This window comes from Anguilla anguilla, chromosome 9 (assembly GCF_013347855.1).
Source record: "Anguilla anguilla isolate fAngAng1 chromosome 9, fAngAng1.pri, whole genome shotgun sequence".
In the NCBI taxonomy this organism is placed as follows: Eukaryota; Metazoa; Chordata; class Actinopteri; order Anguilliformes; family Anguillidae; genus Anguilla; species Anguilla anguilla.
The window spans coordinates 1,783,032-1,800,448 of record NC_049209.1 but is presented as its reverse complement, the minus strand read 5'-3'; the positions used below and the strand labels follow the sequence as shown (position 1 = coordinate 1,800,448).

General features: G+C 46.4%; 2 protein-coding genes and 1 long non-coding RNA gene across 3 annotated transcripts in view; 2 read left to right on the top strand and 1 right to left on the bottom strand.

Moving 5' to 3' along the window:
* Window positions 1-6,663, bottom strand: part of gemin5 (gem (nuclear organelle) associated protein 5) — a 13,637-nt gene extending 6,974 nt beyond the window's left edge. The window contains exons 1-15 of the mRNA XM_035433882.1: window positions 6,382-6,663; window positions 6,033-6,187; window positions 5,665-5,846; window positions 5,337-5,488; window positions 5,078-5,179; window positions 4,112-4,244; window positions 3,619-3,784; window positions 3,277-3,489; window positions 3,038-3,123; window positions 2,748-2,830; window positions 2,187-2,320; window positions 1,862-1,935; window positions 1,190-1,371; window positions 671-810; window positions 157-328 (exon numbers count right to left, since the gene is read on the bottom strand). Of these exons, the coding sequence (XP_035289773.1) occupies window positions 157-328; window positions 671-810; window positions 1,190-1,371; window positions 1,862-1,935; window positions 2,187-2,320; window positions 2,748-2,830; window positions 3,038-3,123; window positions 3,277-3,489; window positions 3,619-3,784; window positions 4,112-4,244; window positions 5,078-5,179; window positions 5,337-5,488; window positions 5,665-5,846; window positions 6,033-6,187; window positions 6,382-6,523 (2,116 nt within the window). The 5' untranslated portion in view covers window positions 6,524-6,663. The remainder of the gene's footprint in view (window positions 1-156; window positions 329-670; window positions 811-1,189; window positions 1,372-1,861; window positions 1,936-2,186; window positions 2,321-2,747; window positions 2,831-3,037; window positions 3,124-3,276; window positions 3,490-3,618; window positions 3,785-4,111; window positions 4,245-5,077; window positions 5,180-5,336; window positions 5,489-5,664; window positions 5,847-6,032; window positions 6,188-6,381) is intronic.
* A 241-nt stretch (window positions 6,664-6,904) lies between these two features.
* On the top strand, window positions 6,905-9,595 carry mrpl22 (mitochondrial ribosomal protein L22). The gene is made up of 7 exons (XM_035433886.1): window positions 6,905-6,986; window positions 7,099-7,141; window positions 7,385-7,520; window positions 7,690-7,755; window positions 8,202-8,279; window positions 8,401-8,470; window positions 8,959-9,595. Exons 1-7 carry the CDS (start codon window positions 6,959-6,961, stop codon window positions 9,165-9,167), a joined length of 630 nt encoding a protein of 209 aa, XP_035289777.1. The 5' UTR covers window positions 6,905-6,958; the 3' UTR covers window positions 9,168-9,595.
* Window positions 9,596-12,513: 2,918 nt separating this feature from the next.
* LOC118236378 overlaps window positions 12,514-17,417 on the top strand; it is an 86,855-nt gene continuing 81,951 nt past the window's right edge. The window contains exon 1 of the long non-coding RNA XR_004767024.1: window positions 12,514-12,775. This is a non-coding gene — a long non-coding RNA (uncharacterized LOC118236378). The remainder of the gene's footprint in view (window positions 12,776-17,417) is intronic.

Genomic DNA, 17,417 nt, shown 5'->3' with positions numbered 1-17,417 from the left:
GACAGAATTTAAACTCAGACTACCCCTCGGAGTGTAACTGTTTGATATGGCCAGAAAAGGCACATGTTCTAAGGTACTGCATGTATGAACTGGAAGCGTAGTGGCAGAGAGGGTGAAACCAGCAGACCCCCACCCCCCCCCACCCCGAACACTCACCCCGGGGGGGTTTGGTGTGCTCCTGCTTGGGCACGGACCACTCCTGCACGGTGAAATCGTCCCCCCCCGTCCAGACCACGTCGGGGTCGACCGGAGACCACTGCACACTGAGCAGGCGCCCCCTGTGCCCCCTGTAGTTACACAGCGCCTCCTCCGACAGGACGTCCCACACCTGGAGACACAGTCGTCACTGAGAGATACGCAGCCCCGCACCCCCCAAGTCCCCTTCCCAACCCCACACCCCCCCCCCCCCCCCCAGTTCCCTTCCCAACCCCACAGCCCCCCCAGTTCCCTTCCCAACCCCACAGCCCCCCCCCCAGTTCCCTTCCCAACCCCACAGCCCCCCCCCCAGTTCCCTTCCCAAACCCACTGCCCCCCAGTTCCCTTCCCAACCCCACAGCCCCCCCCCCAGTCCCCTTCCCAACCCTGCCGCCTCCGCGCTGTGTTCTGCAGAGTTGGCGGTAAGCGGCTCGCTCAGACGGAACTCTAAAGGACGCGGTCGCGGCAGACTCACCTGGGCGGTGCCGTCGTAGCCGACGGTGACCAGACGTCCATCATGGTGCGGGCTCCAGGCCAGGCAGGTGATTTTGGCGGTGTGCCCCACCAGGCTCCGGAACGCTTCGGTGATCTGAATGGGACTCTCCGGCGGGGACTCTGCGCGCGGACAGGGAAAACACAAACATCAAAATCACGCCGCCCCCCCCCCGGACGCTCTTATCCAGAGAGACGTACAGTAGTGCAGCCGGTGAGGTTGAATCATTAAAGAGCCACTGGACCTTTGAAGAGCAACATTTTTTCAGAATTCTAACTCAGTGTTCTAGAACTCCACTGCTTTCGGTCACCAGCAGCGATTGTGACATCACCATTAGAATGTTCAGTTAAGAACATTCTAATCACACATTTGTGACCTCTCACCAAAAAGGATTAATTGCGTATTAAATGAGAAGTTAAAGACGATGATAATCCTGATAATCCCAGCATCCCCTCTGATTTTTTAAAACGTTTTCCAGATTTCCCAGCGGCCCCCTCTCACCTACGACGCTCCTGAGGTCGTGCACGTAGACGACGGCGTTGCTGGACCCGGAGGCCAGCAGGTGGCCGAGCTCGGGCTGGCTGGCGTGCGGGTGGTGCCAGCGCAGGACGTTGATCATCTTGTGGTGCTGCTGGATGCTGCAGAGCAGCCGCAGGTCTGGGGCCTGGTACACCTCTATAGACCTACGGGACACAGTGCTCGTTATGACAGCTTCCCGTTTCAGGGTTCTAGACCTTCGCCATCGACCCGCGAGAGACACTTCCCCTCAGAGTGACAGGGCCCCCCATTTAGGGGTGGGACTGGGGACCGGGCCCCTCATATAAGGGGTGGGACCAGGCCCCCCAACTGAGGGGTTACACTGAAGCAGGAGGTTAGGCAGCATTTCAAACGTGAACTTGTAAAGAGTAATTAGAACTCTCATTCATTCAAACACACAACCAAAACTACAGAATCCTCTCACCACTTGTAAACTAGGCTCAGTCACATTTTTCTATAGCCAGCCAGGTGACAAGCTAGCAAACATTTTGGCTTGGTCTGGAACCAGATTCTATGATCAGAGGAGAAACCCTGTTGTTTCTAGTACATATCCATAGGAAAAGCCAGAATTAGCAAGCGACGTACTTAAAGAGGCTTTGCAGTTGTGTGTGTGTGCAGGACTGATAAGTTACATACCCATCTTCATTCCCAATGGCTAGCACTTTACCATCTGGTTTCCAGCAGAAATCTGTGTGAGGTGACAGCTTGTGCTGCAAGAAGACACCGCATATATATGTAAGCACAACAACTAAACACACGGCAGCATAATAATAAATGCTAGAAGACTACAAGAAATACATCTTACTTAAGCACAAACCCACCAAGTAAAACAGACATGTTCCAAGAGGTGAACATTAAATGGAAGGACTAAACTGGTTTTAAATAATGTGTTCACCTTGCCAGCTTGAGCGAAAGAACGAGACTTGATCAGTGAGGTGAGGTGAGGCAGCTGGTAGCTCACCTTAATGTTGTTGGTGTCTCGGATGACCTTGTCGATGTCTGTGGCCTCCCCCGCCAGCTTCCAGGGGTCGTGCTGAAAAATGACCCCCTCCCCAGCACAGCTGTACAGGCTTATTGAGGGCTTGTCTCCTGCCCCTTACAGAAAGAAAGCAGCCAATCACAGAACAGCTCACACCCCCTCACCCACCACGCCGACAGTATCAATACATGGCATCCATCAGCGTAAACTACACATTTGGCTTCAAAACTTCTAAATGTCAGGTCTCATGCCAGTCTCTGAGGCGAGTGTCTTTACAGTCTCCAGGACGCATGACAGATACGGCACTAAAAGAGTCGTCCACTGCAACAGGTCAGATCGGCGGCCATCTTGTGAATCTCCCTCTTATGGAAGGAAGGCCTTTTCCAAACCATCTCCAGCTCAAGGGCGTATTTCAGAAGGGCTCATTGCACACACATTTAAACCTTCATCTACTGATGGGTTCTGCGTGGCAAACTAAAATTTGATCGTTTACCAAGTCAGTCAGAAGGTACAGTTCACGGTCACTGCACAGCTTTAACCTACCAAATGACATGGGGGGGACCGGGGGGCCCCAGGCCAAGGTGTAGACCGTCTTTCGGTGATAAGTGCTTGATACCTGAGGAGGCCTGGTAGAAAGAATGATGACTTAAATATATATATTTATATGTACATAAATGCATATCAATGCAATATTTTAGTCTAGCAACATATATATAGACAAAACTACATGCATACACTTTTGCATACTACATTCATACTTAAGCACGTTTCAGAATACAGAACCTTTGACATGACCGAGCCACGACAGAGACCGAACACAAAGCCCCGCTTACTTATTGGAGTAGGCTTCATAGATCCCAACTTTGCCGTCATCTGTCCCGAATGCCAAGGACCCTTCTTTTGTTGGGTGCCAGGACAACTGTAGTAAAAACAAAACCATGCAAAAGGCACTACTGTAAGTGGCTTTGGCTAAAACGCATCGGCTAAACGACCTAAAAACAATTGGACGTTTCATGTTTAAACACCATGAAACACGACAGCGATGGTTTGCAGTCGCCCAGTGATGACTCACCGCAGTGACTTTGGACTTGATGCCCTGCCAGAAGGTTCTGGTCTCGTAGCGGTTTTGGACGGACAGGGTGCTCCAGACTCGGATCATGCTGTCCCCGACCCCCAGGGCCAGGCACCCCGTCCCCACGGGGGAGAAGGACAGGGTGTACACAAACCCCCCCAGGGTGGGCAGGGTCCAGCAGCACTCCAAGGAGGACAGGTCCCAGCACTTAATCTGAAACACACGAACACTAAGGTCGATACTAAACGAGAGATCCGAAAACCCCAACTTTTCTTAGTCGGGCGTTTTCTTGTCGCCAGGTCGCCCGCGGCCTTCCGGAATGTTCCCGGCGCGCGCGCCTACCTCCCGGTCCATGGACGTGCTGACGAGCAGCTCGCGGCTCTCGCCCAGGCACACCGAGCTCATGTTGAAGACGATCCGGCTGTGGTTCTGCCCGTCCGAGGAGGAGCCCAGCAGGCTCCACTTCGGCTTCCCCGCTTTGGTGAGGTCCCACAGAATCAGCTCGCCCCTAAAGTTCACAGCGCCACAGGGCGAGGGGTGAGGCATACACAAAGCGAGAACATTTCACAGACAGCCCCCCTCCCCAAGAAGTTATCAACAGCATGAATAAGGAGAATTATATTTAATCATGATATAATCGTTACTTTACTTTTATTTGGCCAACGCTTTTATCCAAAGCGACTTACAATAAGTGATTACTGAAGGTCATTATAACAACTACAAAACACAGGTCCGATAAGGCACACTACTCATTATGTACAGTTATTCGTAGCCATGAACACATCCTGGAATAACTCCACAGCGAGTGACAATGTCTGAAGTGGTCACTACGAACCCGAAGCAGCTGGACAGGACCTGCGTAGGCCGCCCCCGGGGCCAGTGCACCGTGAGCCAGAGCCTCTCCTTCACGGTGGGGTCCACCCCCGTCCCTCTTCTCTTCAGGAAGGGCAGCTTCAGGGTCATCACACCTGACGGGGAGAACAGGAAGGTTCTGAAAGGAGCTCGCCTGCATCCTGAGCACACACACACACCGGCCCCGCTAACCGCTAACTCACACAGCACACCGGCCCCGCTAACCGCTAACTCACACACACACCGGCCCCGCTAACCGCTAACTTACACACACACCAGCCCTGCTAACCGCTAACTCACACAGCACACCGGCCCCGCTAACCGCTAACTCACACAGCACACACCGGCCCCGCTAACCGCTAACTCACACAGCACACACCGGCCCCGCTAACCGCTAACTCACACAGCACACCGGCCCCGCTAACCGCTAACTCACACACACACACCGGCCCCGCTAACCACTAACTCACACGCACACCGGCCCCGCTAACCGCTAACTCACACAGCACACCAGCCGCGCTAACCGCTAACTCGCACAGCACACCGGCCCCGCTAACCGCTAACTCACACAGCACACTGGCCCCGCTAACCGCTAACTCACACACACACACACACACACACACCGGCCCCGCTAACTCACATACACACACCGGCCCCGCTAACCGCTAACTCACACACACCGGCCCCGCTAACTCACATACACACACCGGCCCCGCTAACCGCTAACTCACACACACCGGCCCCGCTAACTCACATACACACACCAGCCCCGCTAACCGCTAACTCACACACACCGGCCCCGCTAACCGCTAACTCACACGCACACCGGCCCTGCTAACCGCTAACTCACACAGCACACCAGAACGCAAAAACGAGGTGTCTCCCCTCAGACGAGATGCTGAGGAAGACAGGCCAATACTCAGAGAGACAGACAGACAGACAGACAGACCTTTGCCTCTGGCTGTGCTCCATATTCGCACCGTCTGGTCCTTGCTTCCCGAGGCGAGGTAACAGCCTTTATCCTGTTCCTCTGTCACTCCATTGGTCACCTCTGAGACGGGAGAAAAAAAGAAAACTATAAAGCATCAGCTAGCGTGAGAAACCTACAAGCACGTCGCTAAGATTTTTTCTTGCTGTCTTTTTCAGAGAATGTTGACCGATGTTGTTCTTGTTCTAGTAAGTTCCAGCGGGGCCCAGCTGTCCGTCACCTGGGGTCTCCTCTGTTCGGCAGAACAGGGGCTCCTCTTTGGGCTGCGGGCACCATGCCAGGGCGTGGATCTCGTCGTCATGCCCCCGCAGACGATGGATCACCTCGTTCTTCCTGCTGATGTCGATCACCACGATCATCCCATCTTTGTACCTTAAGGAAACAAAATAAGCTTTTCCTTTGGCTTGAGCAAGTGGCATTCTGTATGAACTCATTTACACATATTCCAAAGACTCTTAACAGATTACGTGTGTTAGTCAGATACAAATATTCCACAGTGGGATTTCAGAGTGACAATTGGCATTGTGGGTATTGACAGGTGTGCTTACCCTACAGCGATGTGGTTTCCATTATGAGGGGAGCAGGACAGGCAGAAGATGTTTCTTGGCTCAGGAAAGAAGGTCTGCGTGTCGTCCCGATTGTACCAGTAGCAAGCCACGATTCCCTTCTCATCGCCCGATACCACCAGGTCTTTCTCCACCGGAGACCAGTGCAGGGCCGAGATCGTGCCCTGTACAAAAAAAACAACTGTATTTATCACGTTGTGACTTAAACACGTAATCAAAGATGCAACACTGCTATGCTCTGGTGCAGAGTGCTCTGATGAAGAATAGAAACGGATTAAATAACGGTACATTGACTGTTGCAGAATTGGAGGGGGGGGGGGGGGGGGTTTAGTGATAATTTATGAACTCACCTGGTGAGATCTGTGCTCTTTCAGGGCGACCTTTTCATTGACGTCCCAGATTCTCACTGTCCCGTCATCAGAGGTGGTCGCGCATAGATTGTCCTGCCCGGGATGGGGGCAGAAGGCGAACCCGGACACTCTTTCTCTGTGACCATTAAGCTCGCCTAAGACCAAACGGAAATAAATCCATCAAGGGGCCGGACAGGAAACCAAGCTATACACACAGACGTCTGGGCAACTGCACCCTCTGTTGACAACGGGTTCCAGCTTGCAATTAGTTAGTTAAGTAGCTGCTAATTAAATTAATCGGTCATTAAAGTTGCCAGTGTGATAAAAGTATCAGAAAATTGGAACTTACCCACAACCGCAGGCGATGAGCCGGTGACGTCGATCAAATATACTGTGTTTTTAGCACCGAACCCAAATATACCATTTCTATTCGTGTCGCTGGACCGCGAGCAGTACCAGTTAGGAGAGGCTGGAAGAAGTCTCTCGTGCATTCTGTGACAGTTTACGGTGTTATTTTTACTAGACAAAAGTCATAACATGTGAGCTGATGAACATGCTATCAATTCACAGCAATATATTCCTCTGCACTTCCCATGCCGTGCATATGCCGAATCGTAAACAGAAACGACAGTCGTGAAGCTTTTTGAAACGTCGCGCAAACACGACGGAAAGCAACGCAGGATAAACCGAACTGCCTGGCAACATATATGAAGTTATGACTTTATCTAAATTAACAAACGTCGCTTACTGAAATTAATGAGATACGCAGAAGAGCTTAGCTATATATATCGTATGCAACTGTAGTGCCAGTATTCGCGATATGACTGGTATGAAATTTAGGCAAATAACTAAACTTCTATTCTTTTTTATAGAAACGCGTTCATTGGTCTTGCTAACGTAAAGCAAGTCGTGTCAGAAGGTGCAATATGGCGGTCTCCTCTGTGGCAGGAGTGGGTAAGAGCGCATTTTGGTTTATTGTCTTTATAAGTGTACATCTAACAGCTTCTCAGATTTAAGTTGTAGTGCAGTTCGTTTATTTACTTTGCTTTTTTCACGCTTATTCCAGGTGTCACACTCCTGAGAAGTATTGCAGGACAGATGCATTCCAGGTAAAGATTTGGGTAGACTAGCTACAGTTATGCGGTTAGCTAACTGGATATGACCTGAGTTGAAGGTAAAATAAAATAAAATTTGCACACTGTAGTAGCTATGCTACAACTCATTTGCACTAGCAGGTAGATTCCATTCGTACTGATCTCCCATCGCGTCTTCCTCTACCCAGCGAGGTATCCATCCCGGCAAATGTTAGCCACGAGGAGTTATACTGAACATTTGTTTTCACTGTCTTTCAGAATGCTCGCCTCAGTCTGTGCTGTTCATCACTCCTCCTTTCACACGAGTCCGACGTTAGAGTTGACTAGAAAATGGGAGAAGAAGAATCTAATTGTTTATCCACCGCAAACTCGGGACGAGCCGCGGAAACCAGCTGTGAGTCTTGATTTATATCTAGTAGCATTCTGTTGTCATATTGATAGTTTTAGCATTTGTTGCATGGGTGTAGTTGGCTAGCTTGCAATGCAGCCGATTTCATGATCAGTGATGGTTGTTAATAATATTTTTAAATGAATCCTAATCTTGGAAGAGTCTTTCTTTCCAGGAAATCTTTCACTGCAGACGGCAAATAAAGTACAGCAAGGACAAGATGTGGTACCTGGCAAAACTGGTAAATAAATGGTTGAATTACTCTCATTCTTAAAATAAATCTAACAAGTAGTCGTACTTAATATTAAGGTCATGCCTTATTGTTGATTATGGAATATACAGTGCCTTCCAAAAGCATGGTAGCAGTAGAGTGAATTTTGTTATTCTTGCTATATACTTAAGGAATTTGAATTTGAGATCAAAAGATGAATGTGAGACAAAAGTACTTTTAAGCACTTTTAGTTCATGGTATTTACATTCATATGCGTTTACCATTGTACAGAAACACCTGTTTTGTGTTGGACTGTGCAAATAATAATTGACACAATAGAAAATGCAAAATATAAATGGGGAAATCATCCAACACTGCTTTTTAATATTTTATCAAGTATTCTTTTCTGTCGATCTCGTAACCGTGTGCCCTGTTGGTTGAAAATGGCGCGTTGATATGGTTTGTTTTCTCCACAGATCCGAGGCATGACGATCGACCAGGCCGTGGCACAGCTGGAGTTCAACGACAAGAAGGGGGCGCAGATAATGAAGGAGGTGGGCACAGGGCCGAGCTACTCTTCCTGCATCTGCAGTTTAATCATGCTTTACTCTGCTCTACTGCTGAATTTTAAAGTGTTTTTTTTAATGTGTCTGTTTTGTTTCTCTCTGTCTGAAGGTTCTGTTGGAGGCCCAGGATATGGCAGTTAGAAATCACAATGTCGAGTACAAATCAAATTTGTACGTTGGTAAGTGTTTGCGGCCGAAGGGTATAACCCCCCCTTTTTTTTTTTACAGAATGCTGAGTCCTAAGCTGGTTCAAACCATTTCCTAATGAGAAATGTGACTTCCTGCACTCTGACTGTATGGCCATAAAATAGTCATTAGCCTTGTTTTAAGGGACCGTTTTGATTACTTTATTTATTTATTTATTTTACAGTGTCTCTAAATATCACACTGCAAAGTCCCACCCCAAAGAAAGTGTGGATTCCCATTTATTTTAGGAACAGACCTGCTGAGAAATCATTTTCTGGTCAGATTTGGCCTGCTTTGTAAGGCATAAAAAAAATCCTGATTCTGTGAATACAGAAATTTAAAAAAGTGTACATGTGTACTGTGCAATTGTGTAATTATCTTGTTATAAAGTTGCTCTTTAATGGATCTTTGAGGAAAGTTCTGTAGCATCACCGCTGATCATCATTATTATTATTTATTTCGTGTTTTTGCGTTTCTTCAGCCGAGTCCTTCTCCGGCAAGGGGAAGTACCTGAAGCGGATCCGGATCCACGGCAAGGGCATGTTCGGGATCATGGATAAGGTGCACTGCCACTACTTCGTGAAGCTGGTGGAGGGGTCGCCGCCCGCCGTGCAGCAGACGACCGGGTTCGACCAGGCCAAGGAGTACGTGGAGCAGCTGAGGAGCCGCACCATCATACACTCGCTGTAGAGCCAGCCGGACCCTGTACCAGAGCGTCTCTGTAAAAAGCTGTGTTGTTTTTTGTTTTTTATTGGAATGACTCTACCCCCCTCCCTCGACCCCCCCCCCCCCCCCTTGGTTTTCTATTCCGGAGGACATCAGCCGTTTGTTTCGGACTTTAAAGGAACGCTTTGTAAATTTGCGCTGGTGTTGAAATGATCTTGCACTGATTCTGTGTGGATGTTTAACACTGGGGGGGGAATGAATACATTTCCTGCCATCATGAGGTCAGGTCTCAACAGTAGCCATTCATACATAATCTGTTGAGTGGAATCAAAAGGATGTGTTTATGTAGCCTGAAGCCATTCTCGCTTCCTGACATGATTCTCAATGTACAAAACAAGGCCCATGCGCTTTATCATTAAAATAAAATTTATTAGGACTTCGTACCCACTGTAGGCCTGTTTCTGGTTTCTCTCCTTGGTCACTGTGACGTGCCCTGGTGTCTTTTCTTCATTTAAATCCTGCCAGTATGAAATTGCACTTCCTGGTCTCTATATCGGCAGCCAGTGCCCTCCAGTCCAGCAGGGGGCACTGGTCATTTTCTGGGCCCTATCTCAGCTGCCAGTGCCCTCCCGTCCAGCAGGGGGCACTGGTCATTTCCTGGTCCCTATCTCAGCAGCCAGTGCCCTCCCGTCCAGCAGGGGGCATTGGTCATTTCCTGGTCCCTATCTCTGCAGTGTTTTGAAGCCCAGGAGGTGCAGTTTTTGGGTGCCGCCATGTTGTCCGAATTGGAGCCATAGACTGCAGTAAGGAAAAGGGGGGCCCTTATATGAGCATGAAGTCTGGTTGTCCAGTAAGCATGTGAGATACAGTGACTCTGCAGTGATGCAAACTGTCCCTAATTCATCCACAAAATATTACAGTCTTTTCCCAATAACACAATAACTTAATAAATCGGTATATGGAGAGACATTAGATATAGAAAAAAAAACACCTATTGCGACTACATTTCTTTGTGGGGAAAAAATAACTGACCTTGTATTTTGGCTGTATTGTTACCATTCACTTACAATGAAACGGGTGGCTGAAACACCTATACTGGAGCCAGGCGCAGTGGCGCTATTGGGAAACGTCTCTCAACAAGATCAGGAAGCAAGCTTCAAAAAAGCCCAGTTTTGGCCACTTGGGAGAGACTTGTGCCTCTCTCTTCCACAGGACCCATCCTTGTGTAAAGAGCTCAGAATCCTGTCAGATCGCTACATCCATTTTTCATACATGAGGTATGAAATATGAGAATGCTGCAGGGCTTCTGCTATTCTCAGGAGCTTGCTTGATCAGACTGTGTGTGTGTGTGTGTGACTGTGTGTGTGTGTGTGTGTCTGTGTGTGTATATGTGTGTGTATGGGTGTTTGTGTGTCTGTGTGTGTATGCATGCCAGTGTGTGTGTGTCTGTCTGTATGTATGTGTATGTGCATGCCTGTATGCGTGTGTGCGTGTATGTGTGTGTGTCTGTCTGTGTGTGTGTATGCATGCCAGTGTGTGTGTGTCTGTGTAGGTGTGTATGTGTGTGTGTGTGTGTGTGTCTGTATGTATGTGTATGTGCATGCCTGTATGTGTGTGTGTGTGTGTGTGCGCGTGTGTGTGCATGCATGTGTGTGTGTCTGTCTGTGTGTGTGTGTGTGTGTGTTGGGCTCAGCTTGTCAGTACATGCAAATTAGTGTGGAAAATGCTGCTCCCAACTGGAAGCTGTAGCCCGAGTGATTAACTTTAACCACCAGGCTCAGAATGAAAAGGTGCCTCACAGCTGCAGTGAGAAATCTCATCCCCAGGGCCTTGGCTTCTATTTAGACCATTATCCTCCACAGCTGTGGGCTAGGGAGACCATATGGTCCCTCAGGCAGTTAGGCAAAGAGAGATAAGTGTGTTAGATAAGAGCTTTTCTGACCACTCAGGTCTTTTGTACGGTCTGATTTTAATACCAGACGGTGTGTGTAACCTGTCTTGTTGCCTCTAACAAAAAGGCACACCGATTATGGTACCCCACGAGTTGGCAAGATCGTGATTTTTTAAATTATTTTCGACCATTGATCTAGTTTTGGTAGCAAGGAAACTAACATTCCATTAATTTTTTTCTCTCCATTCCATCAATCTGACGGTGTAGGATTCAGCAGCCCTGTTTGCATTTGTTTTTTTTTGCTTTGCAGAGCTGCCTTGCACTTCCAAAAACTCATTAAATCAGCACATCTCTCAAAGGAAAGAAATGACAGGTTTTACTCTGGGACCCCTCTCTGTCACACCACTTAGGTTAGGCTGGCCTCAGGTCTATTGATTGAAGAGACTGAAACAAGATGGATTGCAGGCCCTTTTAGAAAATGCTATTTTGTATATGAATTTCACTATGTACTTTTAGCAAACCTGGGAGGACTGAACGAGGTACTGCAGCACTTGGGAAATTACTGTGATGCTGAAAACTACTACGTTTGTTTTGAGTCCTTCAGAACATCCTATCATTTTTTTTTGGCTGAGTATGCTGGCTTCATGTAGCATTCTGATCAATCTACGAGTCACTGCAGTGAAACCTGGCTTGGTGGTTGCCTTTGCACGGTTGTTATGTGAACATATTCCTACTCTGAAAATGACTACCATTGATTTTAAAATGGCAGCTCTTCAGCCAGTTGCAATGACACTCGACAAAAAAGCGAATAAATAAAAAATCAGTCATTAGAGATTCTGATGGAGGCAAAAACACGCGAAATTGCAGAGGAAATGGATGCCGGTCGTACACAAGCACAATGAAGCCTGCCTTTGAGACATCTTTGTTTGGTGGGCACCTGCTATTTCCATTACTCCCCTGTGCTTTGTTGAGGCTGATAAACGCAACATTTATTACAGGTGATTGTATAGTAATAAAAGGTATATCTGCAAAAAAAAAAAAAAAAATAGCCATTAGCTATTCAGACGAGAGGTGTAATACTTCCTATGTTGGCTGTCTTCTATGACCCAGATGTTTTTAAAAATGATTAAATGCATTGCTTGAACAGCATGCTCACTAGCTCTCTTCCACCTGCATGTTTGTAAAATATGCTTTGAGGACTTTTTTTCTGATTTTTGAACATTTTCATTTTTTGGAGTGTCCTTTATAACGCACAACAGTGCATTAAAGCTTGAGTTGGTAACTTATATATATATATATATATTTTTTTTTTTACAAAGAAAGGTATAGGGGAACGATCGCAGTCACAGAATGAGCTGCTTTGAGAAAAATCCAGCACCATTAACTGTATTTCTACCCTCAAATTCGGCGTTTGAATCGCGAGGCATCCCAAGGCATTCGGCCTGACTTTCTGCTTTCAAAACAAGTGGTTTATAACGTAAACCAATCAAACAGGTAGGCCAGTCACGTCGTACGCCAATCAACAGTGAGATTGACCTTGAGCGAGGTGCGTTGAGAAAGAAAGTTTGTGGCAAACAAAGTACTGGCTCAGGCGCTATGTAATGTTAAAAAGAAGAAAATACAAGTAAAATGGACTAGGGATCGCTCTAAAACTAAAATAAACACCAGAGCACAATTCGGAAAGACCGCGGAATCGAGTGCTGAAGCCGGACGCTGAGCTCCCATTGCTTCTTCTGGACCGGTAGGTCTAAATTTCTGCAATTTACTGGACTGTATGCTTGCTAGCCAATTAACTAAGTTACCTTGAATGAATTTAGCCACCGAAGTAGCTAGGTGCCTATTATTGATAATGTTGCTTACTTCGGCGGCTTTGTTGTTGGTAGAATGAAATGTTTGCTAACGTTATCTGTGAAATAGGTGAAGTGAGGTAGTTTACCCTGGCCTGCTAGGTTAAACAAACATTTCCAATTGAAAGCGGTTCCATTTTGTATTGATTCGGTTTCAAACTGACAGGTAAAATCAGTTGGCTCCCGTTTGCTCAGAGTGTGGAAACCTGAAGCCATTTGTTTAAAACGAATGGAGTTTACTGACAGCAAATGGCAATAAGCCAAACCTGCATTGACCTTAAGTAAGTTTAACCACACAATTATGGTAGAACACATTTTCAGCAACCTTAATTGATTAAGAGATTGGCGGTGGCAAACACCAGCACACACAGTGGGCCCCCAGGACCAGGGCTTAGAAAAACGGATCTATAGAACTCCCAGACTCCCAAACGGGCATTGAGCTGAGGCTGCCCTAGCGCATGCTCTGCTACATAACTGCAGCCCATTATAGGCAATTAGAATAGCCTTTATTACAATAAACAGCCACTGCCAGTAACCTAAAAAAACATGGTCTGTGCAGTGTCAGAAAGGCTTGCTGGATGTTTTACAATAGGACTTTTCTGACACTGGACAACATTATAAGACATCCAGCAGAATATGGAATTGGGGCTGGGTGTATCAGGTAAGTGTTAGTCTGCGATAGAGGGTAGCCTTGTTCAAGATTTTACATGTATAAAAAGTATTTCACTTTGTTTTTTTGAGATGTTTTCGCAACATTGCTCGCCGTTAAGAAACTGTAGCTTCAACTGTAGAGGTGCTTCTAGAAGACAGAGAACTCTGCGAACCTCATCAGGTGGATATTTAAAAAATGTAAACAAACTGCTATGCATTTGTGTGTCTGTATGTGTGTGTGTGTACCCTGCATATATTAGTAGGCTATGTCAGTGACTATGCGCTGTGTGTGTGTGTGTGTGTGTGTGTGTGTGTGTGTACGCTGCATATATTAGTAGGCTATATCAGTGACTATGCGCTGCTTGTGTCTGTGTGTGGGGGACAGAGAGGTGCAGGTGACTTGGGGAAACACATTAAGTTACAGACGGAGATCTGAGCTCCTGGATGGTGCTGTGGGGTGTTATTTCATTGTCTCCGATCAGAGTGACAGGCGCAGAATGATGTTGGCTAACAAATAAGATCCATCGCGCAGGCAGCTGGGAGCCCACTCAGAAACTGCAGACATTTGCCCTGGGGGGGGGGGGGGGGAACTGAGCGCCAAACCCAAACAAACGTTTTATTGCACCTGGGACTGGAGCTCTGCTGGAATGCGTTTTAAGACCATGTTTATCTGCGCTGTGAGATAAACCTGCTCTCTCGCGGTGCGGGGATCACAAAGTCAGTTTCCCGACGAGCCGCTGTGTCACCAGACCTGCACAAGTGCTGTCTACAGCCCGAGGAAAAATGCAGCCTCTCCAATTTTGGATATAAATGACTTGGCCGTTTTCACATTCTGTGAAAACATCCCTCCCACGCACCAGTGTTTTAAATGAACGTTTCAAGTGAAGGTGAAAGAAAGAACTTTCCAGACAAACCCTTATGCTGTTCCTGCAAAACTTTTATGTTTTTTTTAAAGGGTATAACAAAATCAAAACATTTTCCCTCTTTTTACAGCTCTTTCCTGCATTTGTGTGCCCCCCCCCCATTTCCATTTTGTCATTGATGTGCTATTAGGCGGGTGGGGTGTGGGGGGGGTCAACGACCTTGTCTTTACGTCCAGGTGTAATTTCAACCCCAAGTTCAAATGCATGAAATGCTCTTTAAATTGTTAAAAAGTATGCTTTTATAAGCAACTTCTGTGGTGAAACCAGCTGATATACTGATATATGATTTTCCCCCCCTCACTCTGAGATGGGACTGGCTCCATCAGGGCATGTTTTAAAATGGGACGTGCTGTTCCATTATGTGCAGCTCATCATTCGGTAGTTCGCTCTGCGGCATGTCATTAATACTGTAGCTTATTCTTCTGCCTAGTTGGCTTTGCAGAGGTTAGGTCAGAATAGTGTTCACTGTGTGAACTGTGTTCTTGGCTAGAAATAGCTGTACAAAATAAGTAGTGTACCTTACTGAACCTGTGTTTAGCAGTTGTCTATGACCATGAAATGCACTTTTTGTACGTCGCTTTGGATAAAAGCGTCTGCCAAATAAATGTAATGTAATGTAATGTCTGTTTAAAGATCAGGAATGTACACCCTCTTCAGCAACTAACAACTTCTCCTATTTCCAAATGAACCCGCTGGACCCCTAACAAAACGAGTAGGCAATGTTTCTTACTCAGGGAAAAAAGGTATGTAAAATTCTTATAAAGGTACAAATGCTTCTCGCTGGAGTGGCACCCTATAGGAACATAAAATTTGACCCCTATCCAGCAATACATACCTTTCCCATACTTGCTTTGCTTGTAAAAGGTACTTATTAGTGCCAAAACAGACCATCATTGTACTTTCATGGTAAATTTGTTCCCTTAAGAACAAAAATGTACCTCCACTGTACCCTTAGTTCTCTCTCTCTCTCTCTCTCTCTAAGGAGCACAAAGTGAATTTTCATTAACAATTTCCTGCTAATTAATGCTATTCATTGCATATCATGCAACATTGAGCAGAATACACCGGTGTGTAGACACCGCAGTTGATTTTGTGTGATATAATTGTAATTCTCCCTGCTTTACACAAGGTGGCAGTGCTGCGATGTTATACATTAGTACTGTGCCTAAATATCCATGGAAAGGTTATTGAATCTGTCAGTTTTATTGAGATTGACAGTGAACATGTTTTTGCTACACGCGTTGCAGCAGACGGTACTGAAAATGCATTTATGTGCGCATCGTATTCATTTTAAATATTACAGACAAAATCGAATTATTTTGCGAACACTCCCATGTATTCAGTTTGCTGCAAATAACCCTACAATGTAAAAGGACAGGGCTCTGCTTTGTAGTGAGATAACAAGCATTCAGAATGCGATTACACAGAGGCACATAATGCTGATCGGTGCTGCGTGCCTGACACTGGTAAATTATACTGCGACCCATATTAAACTCCGGCAGTTCCATCCGTATTCCTGACTCATGCCGAAAGGGGCTTTCCTGATCGCGGTTTAATAACCACTCTCCAATTCCCAAAGTTTTTTTTCTTTTTCCTTCTTCCTTTTTTAAACGTCTAACATAAAAATCCTCGCGAGCTCATTGCAGCCGCTGGTTAATGCTTGTGTTCGTGGTGGCGAGCTTCCGTTAATCTGAAATGAGTTAATACGGGAGCCGCTATATTTCACCGCGCGGCGTTCGCCCCCGTGACAGTGCCCCACCTGTCCCTGTCACGTCCTGTCTCTTTAATTTTCCCGTCTTTACACAAGCCGAAACTGAAGACCTGGCCCTATTCGACAGAGGTGTCTCCGCTAAACTACAACCGAAGGCTTGAATTCGTTTAACACTTACACTTACATTAAAATGTAAAATGGAAGCAAGTGTGTGTGTTCTTTTTGGCAATCAAAAGAAATCGCCTCCCAACCGTGTGTGTGTGTGTGTGAAGGAAACAAGTAACACAAACTTACAAATGTATTTATTTGTATGTCACAGTTATTAATCAAATGTTGAATGAATCCAGGCTAAAATCTTTCAAAAGAGACAGTTTATCATGAATTCAGCAAAATAAATAAATAAATAAATAAAGGGAATGTGTTTTATTCAATAAAGAACATTGTGCCTTCTATCCAGTTGATGAAATATTGATTTGGGAATGTATTGTGAGTCTTGGAACTTTTTAAAAGAGTTTTGTTAATCTTTGTCATCTTTGATTTTTCTAAATAATTTTAGACTATTTTACCCATATCTGCAGTTTATTTATCAATTATTCTCACAGGTGTGATATTAATTGTGCCGAAGGTATATACGGTCACCTTCCTTTTGCAGAAGTGAAACTTCCACCGCATCCATATTGAAGACAGTAATCTTAGCGCTTCAGTTTTTTCCAGTTATGTGTTTGATTGTGCTTATAATGATGTGTCATGTGGTGGGTGGGTTAGGCCTCCCCCTCAGTGACACACATCAGCGTAATCCTCCGCGTGACAAATGTGATATGGGGCATGCCGCCCCGCCAAGGCGTAACTTGGCGGGATGGCATACCTGCCATCCCAATATGAGAACCATTAGAGAGAATCGGTACAGCTGCGAGAAGCTTTGGACATCCTTGGCTCCCAGAACCGTGAGAATTGTGCTAGTTGCATCAGCGTTGGTTGCTGGAATGAGTTTTTATTCTCACATTCTGGCAGCTGTTTTGGGTATTGTCCTTCACCGACACATTTCGCACGTCTAACGTCCTGCATGTGGCATTTCTCTCTCTGTAAACGTGCGTTCGTATTGGTCGGAAGCGCGCGCGCACAGGTGATTAGTTGAGTTCTGCTCTGCCCCGTAGGCCTGTGCTGAGGCGTTGGCGGAATTAACGTCGCTCCTGCCGTGCTAACGAAACGCGCGTCCTGTGCCACCCGCGGCTCGCGCGGCTCTAAAATGAA